At 43.5% G+C, this 23,493-nt stretch overlaps 9 protein-coding genes across 9 annotated transcripts; 1 reads left to right on the forward strand and 8 right to left on the reverse strand.

The window, feature by feature from the left end:
• Positions 1 to 754: 754 nt before the first annotated feature.
• SAMD00019534_029540 (hypothetical protein) lies at positions 755 to 4,876 on the reverse strand (the record flags this gene model as incomplete). Its single annotated transcript, XM_012901087.1, has 1 exon — positions 755 to 4,876. The coding sequence occupies one exon, from the start codon at positions 4,874 to 4,876 to the stop codon at positions 755 to 757; it is 4,122 nt and encodes a 1,373-aa protein (XP_012756541.1).
• A 439-nt stretch (positions 4,877 to 5,315) lies between these two features.
• SAMD00019534_029550 (hypothetical protein) lies at positions 5,316 to 5,657 on the reverse strand (the record flags this gene model as incomplete). Its single annotated transcript, XM_012901088.1, has 1 exon — positions 5,316 to 5,657. A coding segment is annotated over one exon (342 nt), but the record flags the coding sequence as incomplete, so codon positions are not given.
• Positions 5,658 to 8,723: 3,066 nt separating this feature from the next.
• SAMD00019534_029560 (hypothetical protein) lies at positions 8,724 to 9,980 on the forward strand (the record flags this gene model as incomplete). The annotated part of the gene is made up of 2 exons (XM_012901089.1): positions 8,724 to 9,351; positions 9,415 to 9,980. The coding sequence occupies 2 exons, from the start codon at positions 8,724 to 8,726 to the stop codon at positions 9,978 to 9,980; spliced, it is 1,194 nt and encodes a 397-aa protein (XP_012756543.1).
• Positions 9,981 to 10,144: 164 nt separating this feature from the next.
• Positions 10,145 to 11,230, reverse strand: SAMD00019534_029570 (hypothetical protein; the record flags this gene model as incomplete). Its single annotated transcript, XM_012901090.1, has 1 exon — positions 10,145 to 11,230. The coding sequence occupies one exon, from the start codon at positions 11,228 to 11,230 to the stop codon at positions 10,145 to 10,147; it is 1,086 nt and encodes a 361-aa protein (XP_012756544.1).
• A 1,158-nt stretch (positions 11,231 to 12,388) lies between these two features.
• Positions 12,389 to 13,822, reverse strand: SAMD00019534_029580 (hypothetical protein; the record flags this gene model as incomplete). The annotated part of the gene is made up of 2 exons (XM_012901091.1): positions 12,389 to 12,944; positions 13,068 to 13,822. The coding sequence occupies 2 exons, from the start codon at positions 13,820 to 13,822 to the stop codon at positions 12,389 to 12,391; spliced, it is 1,311 nt and encodes a 436-aa protein (XP_012756545.1).
• Positions 13,823 to 14,040: 218 nt separating this feature from the next.
• SAMD00019534_029590 (hypothetical protein) lies at positions 14,041 to 15,120 on the reverse strand (the record flags this gene model as incomplete). Its single annotated transcript, XM_012901092.1, has 1 exon — positions 14,041 to 15,120. A coding segment is annotated over one exon (1,080 nt), but the record flags the coding sequence as incomplete, so codon positions are not given.
• Positions 15,121 to 15,778: 658 nt separating this feature from the next.
• SAMD00019534_029600 (hypothetical protein) lies at positions 15,779 to 17,382 on the reverse strand (the record flags this gene model as incomplete). The annotated part of the gene is made up of 4 exons (XM_012901093.1): positions 15,779 to 16,118; positions 16,203 to 16,372; positions 16,454 to 17,152; positions 17,218 to 17,382. The coding sequence occupies 4 exons, from the start codon at positions 17,380 to 17,382 to the stop codon at positions 15,779 to 15,781; spliced, it is 1,374 nt and encodes a 457-aa protein (XP_012756547.1).
• A 1,220-nt stretch (positions 17,383 to 18,602) lies between these two features.
• Positions 18,603 to 20,242, reverse strand: SAMD00019534_029610 (hypothetical protein; the record flags this gene model as incomplete). The annotated part of the gene is made up of 4 exons (XM_012901094.1): positions 18,603 to 18,948; positions 19,037 to 19,194; positions 19,266 to 19,964; positions 20,042 to 20,242. 4 exons carry the CDS (start codon positions 20,240 to 20,242, stop codon positions 18,603 to 18,605), a joined length of 1,404 nt encoding a protein of 467 aa, XP_012756548.1.
• Positions 20,243 to 20,808: 566 nt separating this feature from the next.
• On the reverse strand, positions 20,809 to 22,489 carry SAMD00019534_029620 (hypothetical protein; the record flags this gene model as incomplete). Its single annotated transcript, XM_012901095.1, has 2 exons — positions 20,809 to 22,162; positions 22,353 to 22,489. The coding sequence occupies 2 exons, from the start codon at positions 22,487 to 22,489 to the stop codon at positions 20,809 to 20,811; spliced, it is 1,491 nt and encodes a 496-aa protein (XP_012756549.1).
• Positions 22,490 to 23,493: the final 1,004 nt, after the last annotated feature.

The raw sequence follows: 23,493 nt of genomic DNA on the forward strand, positions 1-23,493 counted from the left end.
ATTGGATCAATACCATACCAACGAACTTTTATTAACTTAGGAATTCACTTACCCTTAACAAATAATTATCAATAACATTTTCAATAACAACATCAATTTCAATATCGAATTATATGAATAGTAATAATAATAATACAACTTCTACCACCCCTAAGGTAACAACGGAGAATTAATTATCCAAAAATGAAATACAAGTGAATAATAATATAATGTAATATTTCCACCTGATCATATCTGGATACCAACTAACTTGATGTTAAATAAAAGTTTCGATATTACTAGGTTGACTGAAGCATTCGCAGATAAATTTGGTATAGCTGTAGTAGTAGTGATCTACATCCTTGTATGTATTACCTTAATAATATTTTATTACAAATTTTTTATATTAATATAATTTTAGTTTTATTGCACATTTATTTGGATTGGACCCTACGTTCATCCAGAATTATATTGGACTCTTGGCAACTAGTATATTTGCCTTCTATATATTTATCAAAATATTGTCCCATCAAGATTTACGGGATTTTATTTTGGCTTTCTTTATAAGGATTTATTTGTTTGGTAATATCATCAGGAAAGTTTATTATCAAACATAGTCAAACTACTATATCATCCTTTAAAGGATAAAAGTTTTGGAAATATATTATCTGTATTTTGTTAATTAATTATGTTATGATTGATGTACATTAAATTTATTAATATTATAAAAACAGGTAAATAAAACAAATAATATATATTATATATCTTTGGAGGACTATGAATTTCCTTCGTAGAGTGGGTTGTTTCCAGTGCCACCGGATTCGACATAGAGTGGATTGGTGGATACTGCATCGGCAGTGAAGGGTGCATCACCAAAGAATGCACTGGTGGGTGGTGCAGTGGCCTGGAGTACACGCCAGACTCCAGCGGCAATGATGGCTGACACAACGACGGCCGATGCGATGGCCGCCGACAGGATGGTCGTGTTGTTGGACTTGGACACACCGCCCGGGAGCACCTTGACGTCGAGGTCCTTGCTGTCCGAGATCATTTCCAGGGTGACGCCAGGACGCTTGGCAAACAGAGTGTTCTCTACAAACACGTTGAGGCGCAAGTGTCCCGAGACATTGCCGATCAGCGAGATCTGCGAGAGGTATGAGTTGAGCACGTACTTGTTGCTGATGCAGCCGATGATCGAGCCGTTGGTGACGCACGAGCCATGGTTGTCGCCAAAGAGTGAGATGGACACGCTGGTGGCGAGGTTGGTGTCGTCGTCCCAGACTGAGACACTCATGCTGACATTCTGGTAGGTGACGTCCTCGTCGGTGAATGAGACGCCAGTGATGATCAGTGTGTGATCGAGCATGGTGTCCCATGATGATTGATTGACGTGAATGACTGGTGGGCGGTACACTGGGTTGATGTTGACGATCAATGGTTGTGGCGCGGAGAACAGGCCAATCTCATTGACCGCGACGAACTGGAACTTGGTGTAGCCCTGGCCGGACTGGCCCATAACAGGTACGTAGACCACCTTCCACAGGCCGTCTGTGGCATTGCCAATGTTCATGTTGGTTGTGATCTGTGTGCCGAGCAGGTTGGTGGCGTTGGCGTCGTACATGTAGAGGCTGCCACGACGTGGGATCACCTGGACGATGCATTGGAGTGAGGTGTTGGCGTACTCAATGTCGTAGGCAGTCCATGCGACGATCACAGAGTCGTTGATCGAGATGTCAAAGGTTGGTGTGAGTGGTGCGGCGACGTGAGTGCGGATGGGCTCGAGCGTCTTGAGCACGATGTATGGACCTTGTGGCACGTGTGTGACATTGATAGTGACCGTGAGCAACTCTGTTGAGATCAAGCCATCCATTGTGGTCAATGTGAAGTAGATGGTCAGCAGGTCTGGACCCCAGACATTGAGAGGTGGCACATAAACAAAGTTGGCGGCGCCATTGATCAAGTAGGTCACTGGCAGGTCGGTGATGTTCTTTAGACACATCTCCTCGGCACAAGCTTGGAACTGCAGCTGGCCCTGTCCCTCAGTCTTGTTGATCACCAAGTTGAAGCCAGTATCGCCCTTGGGTGCCTGGCCCACGATTGGGAATGGCAAAGGAGTGTTCTGACGGGTGGTGAATGACTTGAGACCAGTGTAGATTGGTGGGTTGTAGGGGAGCACGTAGAAGTATGCTGGGGCAGACACTGGCGACACCTGGCTGTCCTTGTTGATGGCGTTGAACACAACGGTATCGAGTGGACCCTGCTGGGATGTCGTGTCCAAGTTGGACAGACCCTTGTTGGGCACGTAGATGAGCGTGGATGGCACGTTGTTTGTGGTAGAGTCGATGACTGTACCATCAACCTTCTTGAACACACCATTCTTGGGCAGCGACGACAAGATGATGGCTACAGTATCTGGGTTGTTGTCGGTGAAGTTGAAGGTGAATTGCTTCTGTTGGTCCTGGACCAAGGTCACGTAGGTGGCCTTCACGGCGGGTGGTGGCGAGTCGGGGTGCAGTGGCACGACGTTCACAGTGTATGTGCCCTTCTCCTTGACACAACCATCAGACACGGTGTAGGTGAATGTGTACTTGGCGGATGGGGTGTTGGCGGGTGGGACGTAGGTGAAGGTTGAGGTCGAGATGTAGTCAGTGCCCGTGGCAACATTAGAGCCGCCAGTTGTGATGTTGCCCTTCTCTGGCAGCGTGACGAACTGGATGTTCATCAAGTTCTGGTCGGGGTCAGTAACAAAGATGGTGAAGTCCAAGGATGACGATTGAGTGACGGTGATCGTGTTGTCGGTGGCAGAGGGTGGATGGTTGAAGTTGATGACCACCTCGGACTGGCCAAAACCTGGAACTGAGACGAAGATGTCAGAGATGGGAGCGGGCACAGCCTGCTTGGGGTAGACGACTGTCACGCCTAGCTGGTTGTTCTGACCAGCGTTCAGGGTGAGACGGTTCGGGCCCGTGGCAAAGCCATAGGTATCCTTAAGGATGATGGGCACGTTGATCTTCATTCCCGAGTAGACTGCGGGCGAGGCACCTGTCGACCAGTCGCTTGGCGTGGACGCAACACCAAACTTGTTGTCTGAGAAGAACTGTGACCAGTTGTCGAGCTTGACGCCGTTGGTGCCGATGACTGTTGGGTAGATCGACTTCTGGGCGAGGGCGGCCAGAGTGGACGCGGCCACTGACGAGTCGCTCTCACAATCGCTATCCGTGATGACCACGAGTGACTTGAATGAACCCGAACGCCAGTTGATGGGGAACTGTGCAGCAGACCTCATAGCACGCATACTGTTCAATGTGGAGACGGCAGAGGTGGTGTACTGCGACTGATCCTTGATGTATGGGTCGAGGGTCGAGCCGATGTTGCCCTTTTGTTGGAAGTCACTGGCACTCTTTGGATTGTCGGAGAAGAATCCGAGACCAAACATCACATTCTCAGTGCCAGTCTGGAAGCTCGTGAGCAAGTTGTTGATCTTGTTGCCATAGTCGGTGATCATAGATGCCTTGGACGGGGAGATATCGAGCAGGATGTAGACATCGAGCATTGGCAATGGGTTGGGGTAGGACAGCATCAGTGGCAGGGAGAAGGGGTCGGCATCGGTCGCGATGAAGATTGACATCTTCTTGGGCCTCATGTAGCCGATTGAGTTTTGGTCAACAGCGATGACCGAGGACTTGTTGGCTGGGTTACAGAACTGGCTGACGGGGATGTCACACTGTGGTCCTTGGTAGCCGAGATAGCAGGTGCACACACCGTCGCCAGTGATACCGCTGCTGATTGTGCCCTTGTCACACTTGGGGTTGGCTGTGCAGTTTGGTCCAAAGTGTCCTGGTGTGCAGTCGTTACATAGAGTGGAGGGGTCGAATCCCTCGTCACAGATACAGCAATCTGGATGCGAGCCTGGGATACACGAGTCGTTGGCTTGACGTCCATGGCCACAGGCTGGCGGCTGAACTACAATGATGAATGAACGCTGGCCCACGGCGTGGGTGCCGGCGGAGTCGTAACATCCGAGCGACACCACGTAGCGGCCGACCATCTCGATGGTGGGCTCCCAGTCATTGTTCACGGTTACAGGGTTGCCGCCAACGGGGTCGGCCACGACCACCTTGGGTGGATGGTTGGCGTATACGACCGAGACGGTGAGCGACGCGATGTTGGACTTGGCCTTGTAGATCCAGTTGCAGGGGCGCTTGACTGGGCAGTAGATGGTGGAGCCGTCGGCGGGTGTTGGGTCGATGAAGTATGGAGGCGAGTTCTTGGCGGGTTGCGAGTTGAGAATGAAGTCCACGACGACGTAAGACGTTCCGTCAAAGATCTTGACCTGCGATGTGTACAGGCCGACCTGTCCGGGCGTGAACGTGACCCAGCCGCTGGCGTTGACACTCAGTCCGGTGGGTTGGACAAGCTTGGAGCCACCCATATCCTCGGGCGACGACAGACTGTAGGTGAGTGGCGCGCCAGTGGGCGACGTGGCGACCACCTGGAAGCCGTTCTTTGTGTTGTAGGCTACGTCGATGATTGGCAACAGACCAGAGACGGGCGATGAGTTGACGACGCCCTTGGGGTTGACGGGCACCAGAGTCGAAATGTTGAAGTATTGGTCGTAGTTGTTGATCAGCTCGTGCAGACGCGCAAAGCCGTCGACGTTGACGGTGTACACCTTGGTGATGTTGGGGTTGAACGTGTGCTGCAGGTTGATGGTGCACGTGAACCAGTCGCTGTCGTTGTTGATCGAGTTGACCATGCAGGGCGGCTGGTAGATGGCACCGTCGCCAGTGCGCAGCGTACCAATGTCAGTGCCATAGTATGCTTGGCCTTCGGTGTCCAGCACGTAGCTGCCCACCTTGACCTTGGCAAAGCCTTCATAAGTATACTTATAAGCCATCTGGATAGTGAACTTTATAACATTCTGTTGTTTAGCGCTTAACGGTGTCCATGCTATTGTGCCAAACCTAAAATGTGTTGCTATTTACATTTTTCCGTGTTAGACTTTCCGTGTGTTTCCGCGTGTTTCCGTGTGTTTCCACCGTGTTCCCATGTTTCCGTTTATGTTTCCGCATGTTTCCAATTTTACTTACAATAGGCTAGTGAGCATAGGGATAGCAGGACTACCAGTCCAAAGAAATACTTTGGATTCATGGTATATTATATTATTATTATATTATATGATGTGATTGAAGTGTATGAATGAGTGAGTGAGTGAGTGATGAGGATGGGTTGGTGGATGGAGGATCAAACAAAGTCTTCCGACAGGTTGAAGTTGGAAGATATAGGAATGATCAATGTGATAGATATTCGTATTTAGGGAATACTTGTTTAGATTGATTAATTTGATTGATTGATTGATGGATAGTGATTGATTGATTGATTGACTGTTTGGATTGATAGGGTTTGCCGTATGGATCGGATGGGTATTGTCTCTCTGGGAATGAGGAGGGTCGTGTCCACTGGATCGTGTTAAGTATGAGCTCAAAGGAGGAAGGAGGAGAAGGGAGCAAGTCAAGATTATCTAACCGATCACGATCACACACTGTTGCTGCTTCTGCTGTTGTTGGTTGGTAGTATATAGTGTGTGAGTGAGTTAGAGTGTGTGGCGCGAGCAAAGTCGTGATTGCCAAACCAGACTTGCAAGCAACGCGTGTGGTAGTCGAAGTTATATAACTTAACTAAGAACACAACAACAAGGAAAGTAAGGTGGAAGTAGTATTATTAGCTCTAAAATGTTGTTGTTGTTGTGTTGAATGGTGCTTGTCAATGTCCAGAACGTAAGTGTAATGTGATGTGATGTGAATGCATTTGTTATTATTGATTGATTGATTGATTGATGTTGGTTGATTGATGTTGATGATGAACCAAGAGCCGCTTCCAGCTTCCAAGTCCGGACATCCATACTATCCCCCTACCCATCACTTTGTCCAGTCCATGATGACGGGGGGGTTTGATGTGGACGGCATAGCACGCGTAGATTGATATACTTTAAATATGGACACGACCAAAGAGGAAGCAACAGCTGATCATGTTGTTCAGTTGCATTATGTGAGAGAATAGATGATTGATCAATCACACACACACACACACACACACACACGTTAACACAATTATATCTCTAATTATATGTTTATGTGTGATCTTTAAAGATAAAGTCATCCATCCCCGATGTATCTCTATGTTTGTATTTATGTGTGTGTTAGTTTGATCGATTGACACACACCCACACAAACACGAATGATCAATCAATCAAACACACCCAACCACGTATTCCTTTTAAAGTAGTTTTGGATTGAACAACAATAACAAGGATGGGACGGGCAATTATTATTTAAATTAATACTATTAGGTTGACCCTCACTGTTACTCTAACTTGACCAATCAATGGATTGATGAGGTAGTAGAGTCTGATTTGGGAATGGTATCCCGACTACTCCTCTTTTAATCAATCAATCAACCAACTGGATTCATCATCCTCAACCTCATACCATCCCTTTAAATAAATATATATATATCTATAGAATTGAATGTTGGGTACCTTCACAATGAATAAAGATGAGTGGGATTGTGGGGGGATGAATATTAATTGATTGATTCGTGATAAGTTAGAAGCTACAGATAAAGATAGAGATATAATTGATACGATAATATCGATATTGAGTAGGTGTTGCCAACAGACAGACTTTGATTTGAGACTGATAAATATGTGGAGTTTACTCAATATACTTGTTGATTCATACCAATCGATGGACAAGACATTATTTACAGTTCAGGTATCCAATCAATTAATTGCAAAGGCAAGGGCAAGGGTAAGGGTATTCAACATTATAAAATGTGCATTTAGATGAGGGAACATCTTGAAACAAATATATACATACAAACATATATTACAATACAATCAAAGATATGTTAAACAACTTATTGTTGTTATCAATTGTAAGATTGTTGCGCACATCAGGTGATGATTATGTGGACAAGAGTTGGTCAACTAGGTCATTGTCATTGGTCAGTTGGTCATTCCATTCGATGGTCAGATCATTGAACAATCAACTCATAATCAATGTTGCTGCTCAATCATTATGTGATCATGATAAGATTAATAATCGTGATGAAGACCCAAACTTGAGAACAGACTATCATTGCGACACAGCAATGATTGACTCGTTGTTTGATGTCGCACTACATCTCGACACCAAGTACTCTCTACATCATTCACAACACATCCAATCAATCATATTCAAAGGTGAAGACGATGGATATCTTAACGCATTTGGTGAGGAATGGTTTCCATCAATTGATGAGCCAGAACCAACAACAACAACAACAACAACAAAAACAACAATCAAACGATCACCATACCCAACAGAGTCACTCGAACACAAGATGAATTGCATAAAGACAATGCTTTAATCGCTCACCTCTCGACCTCAAAGCACAGTGACAGTAGCAATCAAGGATGTGTTTGCTGGACAGGTGGCTCAACTGATTGAGCATTATGCGCTCGATCCTCAATCAATCGATACATTGGTGATCAATCATCTCTACCCCAAACCGTTCCAAGACATGATTGAACAACTTCCACACAACAACCAACTCAGGACACTTGATCTCCGAGTGTTGAATCCAACACATTGCTGCGACCGACGCGAATACTACAAGATTGAGCATCGATGGATGGAAGAGATGAGCAGCGAGTTGTTTGGACGCTGCACTAATCTGACATCGCTCACCATCTTTGATGAATGCGGGAGTTGTGACTCTGGCTACTCACAATACGCTGTCGAACAAGCCGTGCTCTTCTTTGGACACCTGGATCGGCTTCTACACATCCAGTCACTCTCCTTCGAATTCCAAGAATCCTGTTGACACGACATTGGCGATTCCATTGAGTATTCACTTCGGGAATCATTCCTTGCTGAGTTAACATCATTTATTCGACGACTACCATCCCTCCACACTCTAGCATTGGCCAGCTACCTTGAAGGAGAGGATCCGTATGGTACACCATACGACGCTCCAGAGTACCTGCCCATCCTGGACTACCTATTCACCGATGACTCGTGTCCAGTGAGGAACCTGAAAATTAAGTTAGATGGTGCCTAGTTGCCCATTCCTCGTCGATCCATGGACTCGGTCACGCTTAACAATCATTATGGTCATGACAGAGATTGTGTTAGTTGGGATCATTATATATTGGTGATAAGTCATCTAAAGTCATTGGTTAATGACACATTGGATCTCTCGCACCTTCATCTGATGCCGACATCAAATACTTCAACGCAGGAATTACAAGACCTTTGCTTTGGATTATTCTATGGTCAGTTGTACAAGCCTCCAATCATAGAGGGCTTCTGTCGTAGAACTAAATAAATGATGATGTTTAAGAGCATACTTTCCAAAAAAGGCCTTTCGATCAATCAAAATCAAACCCACAGAAATCACTTCATTTTCATTTTTACTGACACGAAGTCAGAGATAGAGATAAAGATAGAGATAGCATGGATACAAATGACCAAGTAATGAAAGATAGATGCCAAATACATAACAAAAAGTTGTCGTTGTTATGTATTCAATGTAATATGATTATTTGTTCACATTGCTTGGCATTAGAACATAATAATCATGGTTTCGAGAATGTTCAGATCACAAAGTCTTTAATCGATCAGAACAAGTATAGTAGGTTCAATCTGAGATTGGAGAAAGCATGGGGCACATTGCATCAACTTGCTACTTCACATCAATCAATGGACAAGTCTTGCAAAGATGTCACTGAACAGTTCAAGGAACTACATGAATATCTCATGGTGGAGGAACACAAGATCATGCAGCAACTCATCAAGAGAATGGAGGAGATGGAGACTGTCACAAGTGAGATCGTCAAGGATGTCATTGATGTAAATATCATACTCAACAAAGTTGCACCAGAGAGTCGTGACGATGGTAAAGAAATTGGCACAATAATTGAATCTATTGCCACAAGCTCATCAATGGATGAGTTCGTCTACACTCTCCCTCAGTGTACCCAACAGCAAGGCAACGCGGATGGAATGAGTATCCTGTCGATGATACAAAGGGTCCAACAGAGTATGACCAATGAGCATGAGGTAATCAAACCTTTGAAAGTAAATATCAAGACTGCTCAGATCGATGACATCAAGAAACAGATCCAAACATCCTTTGTCATAATCGATCAAGAGACATACGGGCCTGGAATTATCATCACACATTCGGGAATCACCATTTCAATGCTCGCACTTAAGGACAATAAGTGGACTTCGATCAAGGAAAAGTGGTCTGACAGAAAGTGCGCTTTCTCCTCATCCGTCTATGCCAGAGGTCATGTCTATGTGTTTGGCGGTACTGAAGCACCAAGTAGGTCCTCATACTCCAAAATATCAATCATTAATCATCAATGTACAGACCATCCAATCTCAGGTATCAAGGGAGGCGCGTACATTTCCACTTGCTATGACGGTGGAAAATATATCTACTTGATTGGCGGTACCGATGATACGAACAGAGTTGATTGTCTGAATATTGAAACTCAGGCCTTCTCAAATGTTGGAAAGCTACCTGTTGAAATGACATCATACCCGGCATCTGTTTATCATGATCATATTATCTATGTCTTGGATGCAACCAATCTCTACATGTTCAACGTCATATCCAAGAATTACATCAAGATCACCAACGAACATTTGAAGAAAGGTCCAAACTACTCAATATGCTTTGATGGCGTGGACACACTCTACATCCTAAACTCCAAAGTATTCTTCAGTTGGTCAATATCGACAAAGCTTTCATACCAACTATCATCGCCAACTACAGTGTATGAGTATGCCCGCATTGTTTACAATCCATCAAATCATAATATAATAGTACTTGGTGGCAAGAATAAGAACTTCAGCTACTCAATCAAAGACAACAACTGGAGTCCACTTAATGATGATGATCCAGTTGTTGATAGATATGGATATGGTGCAATTTATATTCCAAACTGATCAAGACATCACCAACCATCATGGATGCACTCATTAATAAGAATATAGACATACGATTGATTACCATTTATAAATTAACTTGGAGTGATTGATTAATCATTCCAAGATTGGTCATACATTAAATATATTTATTGGGGGATGTTTGGAGGTGAAGCACCACCCGTCTAGAGGTACCTGCCAATGAAAGCCAAGATACCGGCACCAATCCACATGGCCCAGAACATACCAGCCTTCATCAATGGCTCGTACTTCCTGTCCTTGCAGTGCTTCTCGACGTCCTCGGGGAAGTCCTTCAGCAGCAAACAGAAGCCAATGTAGAGTAAAACACCAGCACAGAGACCATCGAGTATGCCCTGCACCAGGAGGAAAGTCTCGCCATTTGGATTGAGTTGTGAGGCGATTCCAATGCCAATGCCGATGCCCAATGGTGCAGACACAGAGAAGATGAGCATGAGGACCAACTCTTGAATACGGGACTTTAGCTTGGCCTCGCTGATGCGGGAGCCCAGTGCCAGACCTTCAAAGAACTGATGGAAAACGAGGGCAATGAGTAGGGTCTTGAGTGAACCGTCGTCGACGACGCCAACAGTGAGACCAACAAAAACGCTGTGAACAGTGACGCCAAACTCGAGCAAATAGGCCTCGACGGTCTTCATGTCCTTGTTTGACAGAACGACGCCGTGGGCGTGGCCGTGTCCATGACCAGTTGTATCGACGCCCATCTCAAAGTGCTCGTCGGTGGCACCGTTGGGGGTCTGTTGCTTGTCCATCTGCTTGCTGCGCTTCTTGAGTGCGCGTGATTGAATGTATTGGCCAATGACAAAGTCGAAGCATTGTAGGATGAGGATGCCCAGCAGTGCAAAGAGCATGGCGTATGGGTACTCGGTCCAGCCCACGGGGATGCAAGGCGATGACAGTGATTCGTTGGCTGGAACCAACATGTGTATCAGAGCGACGGCCAGCAACACACCAATGCCCATGCACTTGCCAATGATGATAAAGAATGGATGAATGCTGAGGAACTTGAGACGGGCAGAGACCACGGGGATCAGTGTGCCCAGGAATGATGCGGCCAGGATGATAAAGACTGCGGCTATGTGTAGTGGTTTGGTGTAGTTTGAATCGGTTCCGGCGGCGCACTCGTCCTCTGGTAACAGTGCGTCATATGATGATTGTAGGGCAGCCAGCTGGTCAGTGACCAGTGTAAGGTTGGCTATACAACTGGTTAATTCTTCTGTGCAGTTGGACATTCTCTATATGTTTGTATATATTTATAAATAATAAATAATAGGTATTATATATATTTGGTTGATTGATTGGATGGTGGAATGAATGAATGATGAAGTGGAACTATTCGTCTTGTTCCCTTTGGCGCTTGGAATGGTGAATGAATAATATATAAATAGTCCTGTTGGATCACTGTATGTGTAATATGTATTATTATGGGTTGGATTGATCAGAATGGAAGTGTGATTGATTGTAAGTTGTCTTGATAAAGTCGATTCGTGTGTGAGTGTGGTCGATCAGAATGGAAGTGATTTATTATGTGTGGGTTGTATATGATTGATTGGATTAGATTGACTTGATTAATTGAGTAATTGATTGTGTGTGTATGATCGAATGAATGAATGAATGAATGAATAAAGGATGAAGTTGAATTTGGTCGACCAAAGTAGATAAGTAGGATATCCTATTTAATGAAGTTAGAATAGACTATTATGTCTTTATATACTAATTGTAGGAATGGAGTGGAGTGGAATGAATGATTATTAATGGAGTGATGTTATTGACTATGATGTTAAAGAGACGCGTCTTCGTTGGACACTCCACTCATCCACTTCTCCCCACCGGCACTCCTCCTCCACTCCACCATCCATTACCACTGTTACCATGCTGCTTTGGATGTATTCACTCCTGAAACAAACATACCAACCACCCGCATCTAGCAAGAGTGAGAATACAATAGATGACAACGAAGTGAATTGCGGAGTGATTCACCCACTCCCACCCACACTCGTTTTTTGTGTGTGTTTTGATCGATCTGAAACACTCACTTTTTTAATTTCAAACGAAGTTTTGGTAACTCCTGACGGGGAGCTGGTTCCATGGGTGAGGTCCAGCTCATCTTCCTGCCACTTCGTTAACCAAGTGTGTGTTGAAGTCTGCCAGACCAAGTCGGAAACTGGATATCCGTCGTGTCCGACAGTAACATTCGACCAGAGGGTCGCCAAGGTGGAATTATCTATGATCATTCCAAGGATCCAAGTCCTAACATGTAAGGATGTTGGCCTCCACTCTCCTCTTCATCATTCCAACCAAGTGCTGTTGTTGTTGGATTGATTGGATTGGAAGGCGAAGTGAGTGAAGTTGGATGGCGTGAAGGTGAAGTGAAGGTCACCATCCCAAGTCTAAGTCTGATGATATTGTTGTTGTTTGTTGCCTATCAGATTTGTGCGGATGTCGGATGATGAGGAGGAGGCATCTTCGTCATCATTGACATTATTTACAACTTCGTCTTGTAAATGTAGAATAGCAGCAGGGACATTGCGATGTGACAGCGGTGGTGTTCCATTATAAGTTGATATAATAAGTGGATCTTCTCCTTCGTCATCGTCCTCCGCAGCTGATGACTCGTCGTTGTTGTCCAGACCCTCCAGATTGGGCAGTAATAATGATTTGGGATGTGGCTGTGATAAGTTGTAAATGACCAGACCTGATACAATTACAAAGAATGACATGAAGTAGAGCCAATCCAGTCGTCGATGGAATAGGAATATAGCCACAACCACACTAAAGATATCAGAGGTGAGCAATGATAGATTCATCAAAGTTGCACCTGCTATCCTCATCATAAACGGAGTGATTGAGTACATTGTGAACAAACAGATAGCGAATCCAACAATATATCCAATGACGGGTCCACTCCAAACCATGGTCCTCAACTCATTCCTTTCGAATATCGCGCTGAACGTCATTATGTGTTGGGGCGAGAGTTGGGGTCGAGGCGAGGGTTGAAGGTTGAGGGTTGAGGGTTGAGGGTCGAGGGTTAGTCGAGTGAACATGTTGAGTTGAACATAGCCAACTTACAGTTGTATTGAAGATATGATGGTACCGTAGATACCGATGATGGCAAGGTAGGTCTCATTGTCATAACTCTTGACTGTGTACTCTTGTCCGACATTTGAGATGGCATAGAGTACTGATGCAACAAGTACTAGCATGTCACCGAGCAATGGGTTTGAACCACCATTGGCATCTTGACCTTGTAGTATGTCTGAGATGACCAAGATCACTAGACCAGCCATAGATATGACAATGGCCACAATTTGAATGAGTGTATAACGTGTCTTTAGGAAGATACGTGTGAGCACTGCCACACAGGGGATGGTGAAGCAGTCCAGCAACATGACTGATGTGATCGTTGTATATTGATAGGCCTTGACAGCAACATAGTTGGCTTCGACATCAAACAATGCCAGTGGCAGCAAGAATATGGACTTGGTGCGAAGGCTGTGCCAGAGGGTACCACGACGCCAAAGTATGATCGAGTAGAATGATAGCAGAATGTAGTTGAGCAATGATTGGGCTGTTGGTATGTTGATGTTATAGTTCATCGATAACAACTGACTGAATACACCAGTGCCACAGATACATAGTGATATCAATTGACCAATCAACAATCCATTGATCTTCTGTTTGAACAACTTGCGATCGACCAATCCCAATCCCAATGCTCCATTGTTCTGTTCGCTGTTGCTCGCTGGACCACTGCCACACAGTCGTGACCTTGTCGCCAATCCATCACTCGATGATTGTGCAATGTCAGCTTGGATATCGACCATTTTATATCTCTTTAATTGATCGATTAAGAATGTAAAGCCTAAGATTGATTGTTTGTGTTTGTTTTTCTTAAGGTGAGTCGTCTGATCACCCCCGTGCTCACACTCGTCTGATCATATATCTCATGATCAATCTTGAGAAGATCACCCGAATGATCATTCTGGACCCTAATGGGATCATTCCATCCAATCAATCAAAGTTGTTTATTTGATAATCACCATTTGAAGTCACACTCAAACTCAAAGCGGAATACATGTGTCGAGAGATTGATTATGACCTCTAGCATCTGTTGACATTGCTCCTTGACTTGTTGTAACTTCTTGACATCCCTCTTGGACATGCCTCGCAATGCCAAGAACAATGTTTGGTAGTCGTCCACATAGTGATGTGGCATGACATCCTTGGACTTGCCACCAAACGCATCATCGTAGCATTGGAACAGTTGATCGATCATCTTGGGCACCTGGGGCATAGTAGACGGCTGCTCCAACAGATAGATTGATCGCAGCTGCAAGTGTCTCAACATCACCATGTTGCCCTTCTGGAAGTATCGCGTATAGTGTTCATAGTTCTCTGGCGCTCGGATGATCTCGCCAGGCTGTGACCAATCCTCGATCACATCGTACAGTGTAGCCATTGTCACGTGTCCCTTGCTGCACTGGTACGCGCGGCCATCAAAGTCGATTGATGGCTGCGGCTCCCAGATCTTGAGTTGGCTGTGATTGAATGGTTCGCGACACTTTGGACATTGATTGCCGCTGCTGTCGCTGCTGCATCGACTGCACTGACAGTAGTAGCCTCGGTGCATCAACAGGGTGTTAATCCTCTTTGGCTTGGACGAGGTGAGTGTTACGTGCGTGGTCGTGATCTCTTCGCCAGCCTTGATCGCACGGGTGCTGCGGTACGTGAGCATGCCATAGCTGTCGTAGAACCAGACGCTGTTTGACAGGCACGAGTGATTGACGAATGATGACGATGGGTAGAGGCCACGGGCGACGGGCAATCTTGAGAGTGGGTCGACATGACCAATGACATTGGCCATGATGATGGTGTTGAGGTCGCGAATGCGGTCCCTGCCAACCTTTGTCATGTATCCCTGGCCCTTGACACTCTCGATCAGACTGATGATCGAGTCGGCGTTACGAGTCATGCCCTCGAGTTGGAAGTCGTCAATGTTGTAGGTGACGTAGGGTAGATGCTCCAAATCGTCCAATGAATTGTATATGAATGGCGCGCCATCGCTTCGCCATCTGGCTGGTGTGTTCTCTCTGGTGGCCTTACCCTCCAAGTTCTTTAGTGCACGCCTTGGCATTGCTCTTGTCATAGTCAATAGCCTTTGTAGCATATTGAAGTGAGTCTAGTATATGGTCCTGCTTGGTCAGAGTCAGTGAGAGGTTGCTGGCAATGAGCGATGCAGTCTTGGTCAACGATGTGAAGTCTGCTCCAGAGCCAGCCAGTGTGATCATGTGTTGATCACAACATTCAAGTGCCAACTTGTAGTAGGACACGGCAAAGTGATGATCCTCCTTGGCAAAAGCATCATTGCCCAGCTTCTTAAGTTGCTCCACACGTTTAATAACCTGCTCTAGGTTGTTGTATTGTTGTTGAGGTGTCTCTTTTGGCAAGGGCGTTGGGCCGTTGACAGGTGATGCCAAGAACTTCCTGATGTTGTCTCTGTAACTTGGCTGGAATGAACCCATCATACCCTGTCCCTCATCATCTATTCCATATGTTCAGGGCTAATGTTCATCCTCTCAATCTCCTTCTGAATGAGCTCCATATCCGCTGCACTTAGATTATTCATATCCATGTCTTTATTATATTATCTCTATGTTATTTGTATTTGTGTTTGAGAGATGAATGAATGAAATGAAATTTGAAGTTTGAAGAAGTTCAACAACTCTTGGTGGGGATAGGGTGAGGGCGAAGGCGAGGGTTTGGGCCATGACAGGACTTGATCACTCAATATTGGGTCTGTTCCATTCATGAATGATGAAGATCCAAGAAATCAAGAATGTTATAATTAAGATAACTGGACTGAGGATTGGCAAAAGGTCTCTTGAGGGGCCTGACCATTGTCTGTTGGAATCGTCATCTCTCGAATAAGAGTAGTCATCAGAGATTGAAGTATCACCATTGGTGTTGATCGTATTTGGATTGTACTCAACCTTGAAACATGACCAACCTAGTGTACCCCTATACAATGATTGTTCCTCAGGTCTACAATCACTTGGAGAAAGATGATTAGTTCCATCGTCAGATGAGAAACTCCATGATGGGAATCCTGAAAAGAGAGGTCTAAATAATTAATGAATATATTAATTAATTAGTATGATTGAATGATTGATTGTTTGATGATATGGGAATAGGTATGGTACATACATTCTGATATCATTGAAGTATCCACCAGTGATTGTTATTCTGTTGGCAGGGAAATATATGTCCAGACCTCTAGCCTTTCCAGGTGGAGATTCCATTCCTAAGGCAGTGTTGTTGTTGAACCAAGTGTCTATCATTAACAAATTCATGATATCATCGTTCTTTTCAATGTACTAAATAAATATCAAAAATTAATTAAGAGTTAATATGATGTGTTTGAATTATACCAACTGGTTGATCGATCGAGGACTTACAATGACACCGATATTGCTAACCCTGTTGTTGGTTATGTTACAATAATTGAGTGAAAGGACACCGGTATAACCTGTGTATATGGCGGATCCATTCACAGCCCAATTGTTGTTGAATATTGTATTGTTGAATTCAGTGTGATCATTGTCATTGCCAGATATTGATACTGCACCACCTTTGTATCCAAAGTTACCATTGAACTTGCATCCAAAGAATATAGATTTCATCATATACACCAAGTTTACAGCAGGTTTGTACTTATTGTCCTCGAATGTTGAATTCTTGACAACAATAAGACTATCATCGAGGGCTGGCATACCTTGAACATTCAGGGCTGAAGCTCCCCTCTCACCAGAGTTTGATGAGAATGTACAGTTGTCAATAAATACCTTCCATGCGTTGTTAATGAAGATGGTACCATTATCAGTGACTGAGTTGTTGAATTTCGAGCCGGACAGGGAGACGTTGAAGTCGACAATGTTGATGAGGGGCTCAACTGATGTGAAGAAGTCACTTAGATGAACATTGTTCATAACAACGGCACATCTAAAGTGCCTGTTTCCTTTGAAAGACATCAGACTGTGTACAACATCTTGATTCGGACCCGTGATCGTTATGCCATCAATAAAAATATCATGATAATACACCTCCCTTGATATCAAGTGACTACCAACTGTCACACTTAGGAATGATGAAGTGTTCTATTTGATGTGAATGATTGATTGATTAGTGAGTGGAATGATTCCTGAAATGAGGTGTGACATACGTAGCATTGGAAGGTTGGGGGATCAATAGGATCTGATGAAGAGATAGTCACTGAACTGTAGTGGGTGAGGTAGATGATGGTTTGGTCACAAGTATGTAGGCCAGGATAGACCTTGATATTGACTTGTTGATCAAAGGTTTCCAATTGTAGATATTGCTTCATCATCCAATCCCAACATGATGATATTGATGGACATAGATTAATTGGAACACTAGATACTGTTGTTTGGATACAACTGGCATTCCACTCATTCCCTGATGAGACATAACATGTAGTTGATAGTTCACCATCTTGTGCGTTGGCTACCATAACAACCAGGAATAGAGTTATAAATAAATATTTCATTATTGTTATTATTATTATTTGTTTGGTTTAGTATTATTATGATGGAGATGGGAATAAAATAATTTTTATTTATTAACAATGTTTGGAGCTTGAGTTGGATGGGTTTATGGTTGCGTGTGTGTGTTGAGTCTTTGAATCCCAAGAATAGTAATTCATGAGTTTGAACTGTCAAAAGTCAAACGTGATGTTGCCAGGTGGTCATTCAATCAATTAATGGGTTCATGAATCCAAAGCCTCGGTGTTCACTGGCACTTCGTACTTGTAGTCATCATCAAGTTGATTAAATTGATCAAATATTAGATTGTTTGTTAAATGAGAGGTACAGTTGGATACAATGCTTGCTATATCTTTCGGTGTAGGACGTAGACGATCATCATTTGTAGATATAATAGTCAATTCATTTGAATAGTACATCTTTCTACCATTACGAATGAGTGATCTTCCAAGTAGTGAATGTCTCTTACGAGTTGTAACTATAATACCAGGATGTTGAATACTAATTGTATCAACTACATCTATATAACTTCTCAATATTAGAGGGTTACTCATTACTATGTTCAAACTATTGTGAGCTTCAAGTAGACCAACAGCATAGAGTGAAGTATAGATTATCTCTGAGAATGAATTCAAAAGGGTACAAGTCCCAACAAAGTCTGACTACAAAGCCATTCACATTATTGTTTGAGATGCATAGAGTTGGTGAATGTACTGAATCATATTCACTTCCAGCTGTGATGGTGTATGTGTATAGCTCTCCATCTGCATTTGGTGATGTAGTAGGGAACTTCTCCAATAATAATGATAAAGATCCAATTGGTATCGCCAATAGATGAGAGTTGCATCCGCTATCCAACATCACATAAGGAGTTGGGAAGCCTCCAAACGAGTTGCTTGGAAGTCCTGTCCTTGACCTTGAATTATCAAGACCATATACTACATCACCTGGTTGTATCATTGAATTAATATAACTAACAAAGTTAAATGAATAAATGAATGAATGAATGATCAAAGTTCATTGGTTTAATTAATTAAATTAAAGTTTAATCCTGCTTTAACTCCACCTTCTTCTTCATCTCTCTGATGAGCACTCCACATGAGGCGATGAATGTCACCCCAACTAGTACTGATCCAATGGTACCAATAAGAATAGCTCGTTTCATTGTGCTATGATATCCATAATCACTATCGTCATCATACCATTGATCATCACTACTGCTCTCATGATACTTTACAGAATTGAACCATATCTTTACACATTGCCATCCCAACTGCTCACCTCTATATAATGACTGTTGGTCCCAAGGACAATCACTTGGATCATTATGATAGGTCACATTAGTATTATCAACATCATAAATATACTCTGGGAATCCAGATAACAATGGTCTACAACGTTTGGTTGATTGATTGATTGATGGATGTCAGTGAGTGAGTGAATGAGCGAGTGAGCGATGGTTGTGAGGGTATTACGTACTCTCTGATATCTTGGAAGTATCCACCATTGATTTTAAAGCCAGAGTTGAAGTTGATGTCCAAGCCTAGTACTTGTTCGTTGTCTCTCAAGTAATATGTGTTGTTCAAGAACCTCGTTTCCTTTAAGTTAAGCTCAACCAACAATGCTTTCTTAAGGTTCTACAGATATATACATGTACATATTAGTCAAACGTTCATCATCAATCAATTGAGTCATAGAATGGACTTACAATTACTCCATCACTGGATACCAGGTTGTTGGTGAGATTGCATCGGTTGAGTGAGTGATAACCACGGGTTGATATGATGACCGATCCATTCAGTCGGTTGTTTGTGATTATAGTGTCGTTGAATACTAAGTATGCTCCAGACTCTGTCCAAACAACGTTTAGATTGTCATTGTCTTTAAAGGTACAGTTGATGACATCAAGGTTCTGGAATCGGCTGATCTTCATCACTGATCCATGTGAGTTGCCATTGAATGTACTGTTGTTTATCCTTATATGTGCCAAGTTGCTCTCATACCAATATTGTGAACCTTGTATACTGATGGCAGAGGCAGAGAATGATCCTGGATTATTGATAAACTGACAACCATCAATCAATACACGCTTGGGTGTGTCCAATAATACTGCACCTTGACTTCCACTGACTTGTGAGATGGTTGTGTTGATCATGGTCACATTGAAGTCCTTGGTGTAGACACCTGTTGACGCTTGATAGTTCATTGGCTGTCCGGTGAAGCCACTGACCAATACATTATTCATTACAAAGTTACACTTCATCGTCTTCATTCCAATCACTGATATCAAATTGGAGGCCATAAGATAACTTCCATTGATGGTCAACGAGTCCAATGTGATGTTCCTTTGAGTATCATTTGGATATTGGGATTGAGGGTTCAACATAAAGTCAATGAATGATGAATACTAGATTGATTGATTGATTGATTGATTGAGTGATGTGAGTGACTGGAATGATTCCAGAATTGATTGAACGAACTTACGTTACAATTGAATATTGGAGGATTGAGTGGATCGACAGCTGAGATACTAATGAGACTGTGATCAAACAATGTTGTACCAATTCCACATGAATGAGTACCAGGGTGAACCTTGATGATCACTTGTCGATCAACAACAATTTGTGGAATGGTTTGTCGTTCGGACCAATACCAACATGATTTCAATGTAGGACATAATATCATTGATGATGTTGATGTTGTTGGTGCTGATAGTACTTGACAATCAGATGTGTTTGATAATGATGATGAGACATAACAAGTGATGATATTATCCGACTCCGATTGAGCATAAGTCGATGGAATAATAATTGTTATTGATACCAATAATAATAATGTAACAACTAATGATACCATGGAGGAAGCATGTGTCACCATCATATGATATGTTGGTTTGATTGATTGATTGATTGAATATTTCTTTCTAAAGTTAGTTTTATAACAATAACAACTACATACTATTGTGTTTGGATAATGGATTGATTGAGTGCACGCCATTCCTTTGATCGTGATGACCAGCAGAGCACATCCCCAATAATAATTTTGAACCGACAACACAACCCTTCCAAGGTGGGGTTAGTGCGATCAAAAGGGGTGTGATGGACATTCTAAAGTTTGATCACTGGAATTGTTTGCGTGTCGATTGTGCCCAGCAGGGCAATAATTTATTGGGTTGATAGGATGACCATCCAGACCAGATCAGACCATCCCCATCCCGCCTTGAATGAATGAATGAATGAAGGAATGAATGATTATCCAAGTAGATCACTGTATCCACTGTGTTTCTTCTTCTTGATCATTATATATAGTGTAACGACAAAGAGAATGAGGAGTATGCCAAAGAATATTGGCAAAAGGATGTCCAGAACTTTGGTACTGGTCGAGTGACCTGGCCTCTTGGTGGGCTTGGGCGTGGGAGATTGCGTGGGCGTGACGTCGCAGCTCTGACCCGTCCAGCCAGAGTCGCACTCGCATGAATAGTTGTTGGTGTCGCTGTCCACGTGGCACATTCCATACACACATCGATGTGTTGAGATCATGCACAGGTAGCCTGTGTCTACGCCAGAGCCAGAGCCAGAGCCTTCGATGGCAGTATCGGGATCGGGCAGACATATGCCCTCGAGCCCATCGGCCGTGCACTGTGAGCAGTTGGCCACCTTGCAAAAGTTGCAACTGAATGATTCGCTGCTGGCGTCGCATCCAATCTCGCTGGCCTTGTCCAGAGGCGAGGTGTTGTCAAAGAAGCTGCCGCCAATCAGGTAGCCGTTGTATGTGTGATTGAGGAAGGCGCCGCCGCCACCCTCTGCCAGCGCCATGTTGTTGTATACTTTGCTAGATGCCATGCCGAGCGTCGACTTGTTGGAGGGCGAGTCGATGTATATGGCGCCACCGCTGACGTACGCCGTGTTGTTGTATATCTCTGTGTCGGACAGGATGTTGGCGCGGAAGGCGTCGATCAGTGCAATTGCTCCACCCGACAGTGTTGCCGAGTTCATCGAGAATGTGCAACCGGCGGCGGCGATCGTGCGACAGTAGATGGCACCGCCGTAGCCATTGGCAAAGTTATCGTGGAAGAATGTGCCATACGTGTCAAACTCGGTCGAGTAGATTGCGGCACCGTCCGATGCGATGTTTGACGCGAACATTGAGCTGCGCACCGTCAGCTCGCTGTTGGTGTAGACTGGCGAGAAGACGGCCCCGCCACGCTGTGCGTGGTTCAGCTGGAAAGTCGACTGCTTGATGACGGTGGAGTCGGCATAGATCGCTCCACCTTCCTGCTTGGCCGTGTTGCGAGTAAAGTGCGACGACATGACGTTGAGCGAGTTGGGGTAGGTGATGGAGATGGCGCCACCATTCTCGCCCGAGCAGTTTGTGAACGAGCAGTAGGTGACGATCAGCGTGAACGTGAATGAGTTCATGGGCACGTTGACGCACGAGTCCACTGCATTGCTGATGTTCAGTCCGTTGAGCAGCGTGGTTGATTGGACGCGTGAGATGAACGAGTCGTAGCCTTGGCAGTCGATTACAGATGTGTCACCGACCACGAACGGCGCAATGATCACCTGTGATGGTATGTCAAAGGACAGATCGCAGTTCTCTTCGCCGCTATAATGATCATCAATTAAGTTGATATTGAGTACGTCATTCGAATCCAATGACAAGCCTGTCGTAGCATTAATGCATTCTTTGATATATGTACATGTGATGCTAAAGTTTGTGTTCATTCGTTCGTTTGATTGATTGTATGATTGAATGAGTATGGATTGTCATTCATTTGTTCAATCATTATACATACTTGTTGTTGATATTGTTTGTTGATGATGAGAAGGGAGGACAGGGAGTCTTTGTTGTAGAGTCGACGTTACATAGGTATTTATTGGCATTGACCAATGAGTATGATGATGTCAAAGTAAAGAGTATAATATAGACCATAATAGTCAATCTAACCAACCAATATGAACCATCTATAGTCGACATTGTTATTGATTCTATCCAAAATATATATGTTGTAAATGTTGTGTAATTATGTGATTGTGATTGTGAATATGTTATGCTATTATAATATTAGCATATTGAACTATTTGTTGTTTATATATATATATAATATGTTATCTCTAATACATGAATTGATTGATTGATAGAATGATTCAATCAATCAAGAATCCCTTCAGGTTGTTGTGTGAAAGTGCGAAACCCCCCAAAAAGTGCGAGGTAAAGGCTGCCGCACGAGTCTTTCTCTAACACCTTTTTCAACACCGTCTCAAACAACTTGTCCATCAAGATAAATAATATCTGTCTTGTCTTGTAGAGTATCTATCTTATTCTTTAATGGGTCAAGGGCCTCCTTCTGCCCATCATTGCAATTGCATTATCTCAGGTCACCTAACATAAACTTAATATATTTGTATATTTTAAAGATATATTACCGGTTAGCTTGTTACACAAATCTGTGTCTATTTATAACCTTATTTCTTATATCTTATATATCTGTTCATTCACCTATCAATCAACAGAAAGTATATATATATATTCTTATCACTATCCAATCATTCATTCATCAGAATGACAACATAGAGATAATTGATTGAAGATTGAAAGTCTGACTTTCAAACACAACATACAAACATAACACACTCTTCTAAACACACACAACAAAGAGACAGACCCGAGTGTCCTGGATAACTGGTGCTGTTTTGGATTTTAGGTGGGCAATCTTGCGCATGTCTCTTGGACATTAAGGTTTATTTGTAGAGACAATGACATCAAATGACGAATAGAAGTGTCTTTCAACTGAACGTCATTAATACAATGGTCTGAACATCACCCTCTTCAAACTAAAGACCTGATCAATCCAACCCAATACCGGGCATCCTTAACCTAGTTAACAAAGATAGTCAGAGATGTACATACATCCATGCTCGGTATAATAGCCAATG

The sequence above is a fragment of the Acytostelium subglobosum genome, assembly GCF_000787575.1.
Source record: "Acytostelium subglobosum LB1 DNA, scaffold: scaffold5, whole genome shotgun sequence".
Classification (NCBI taxonomy): Eukaryota; Evosea; class Eumycetozoa; order Acytosteliales; family Acytosteliaceae; genus Acytostelium; species Acytostelium subglobosum.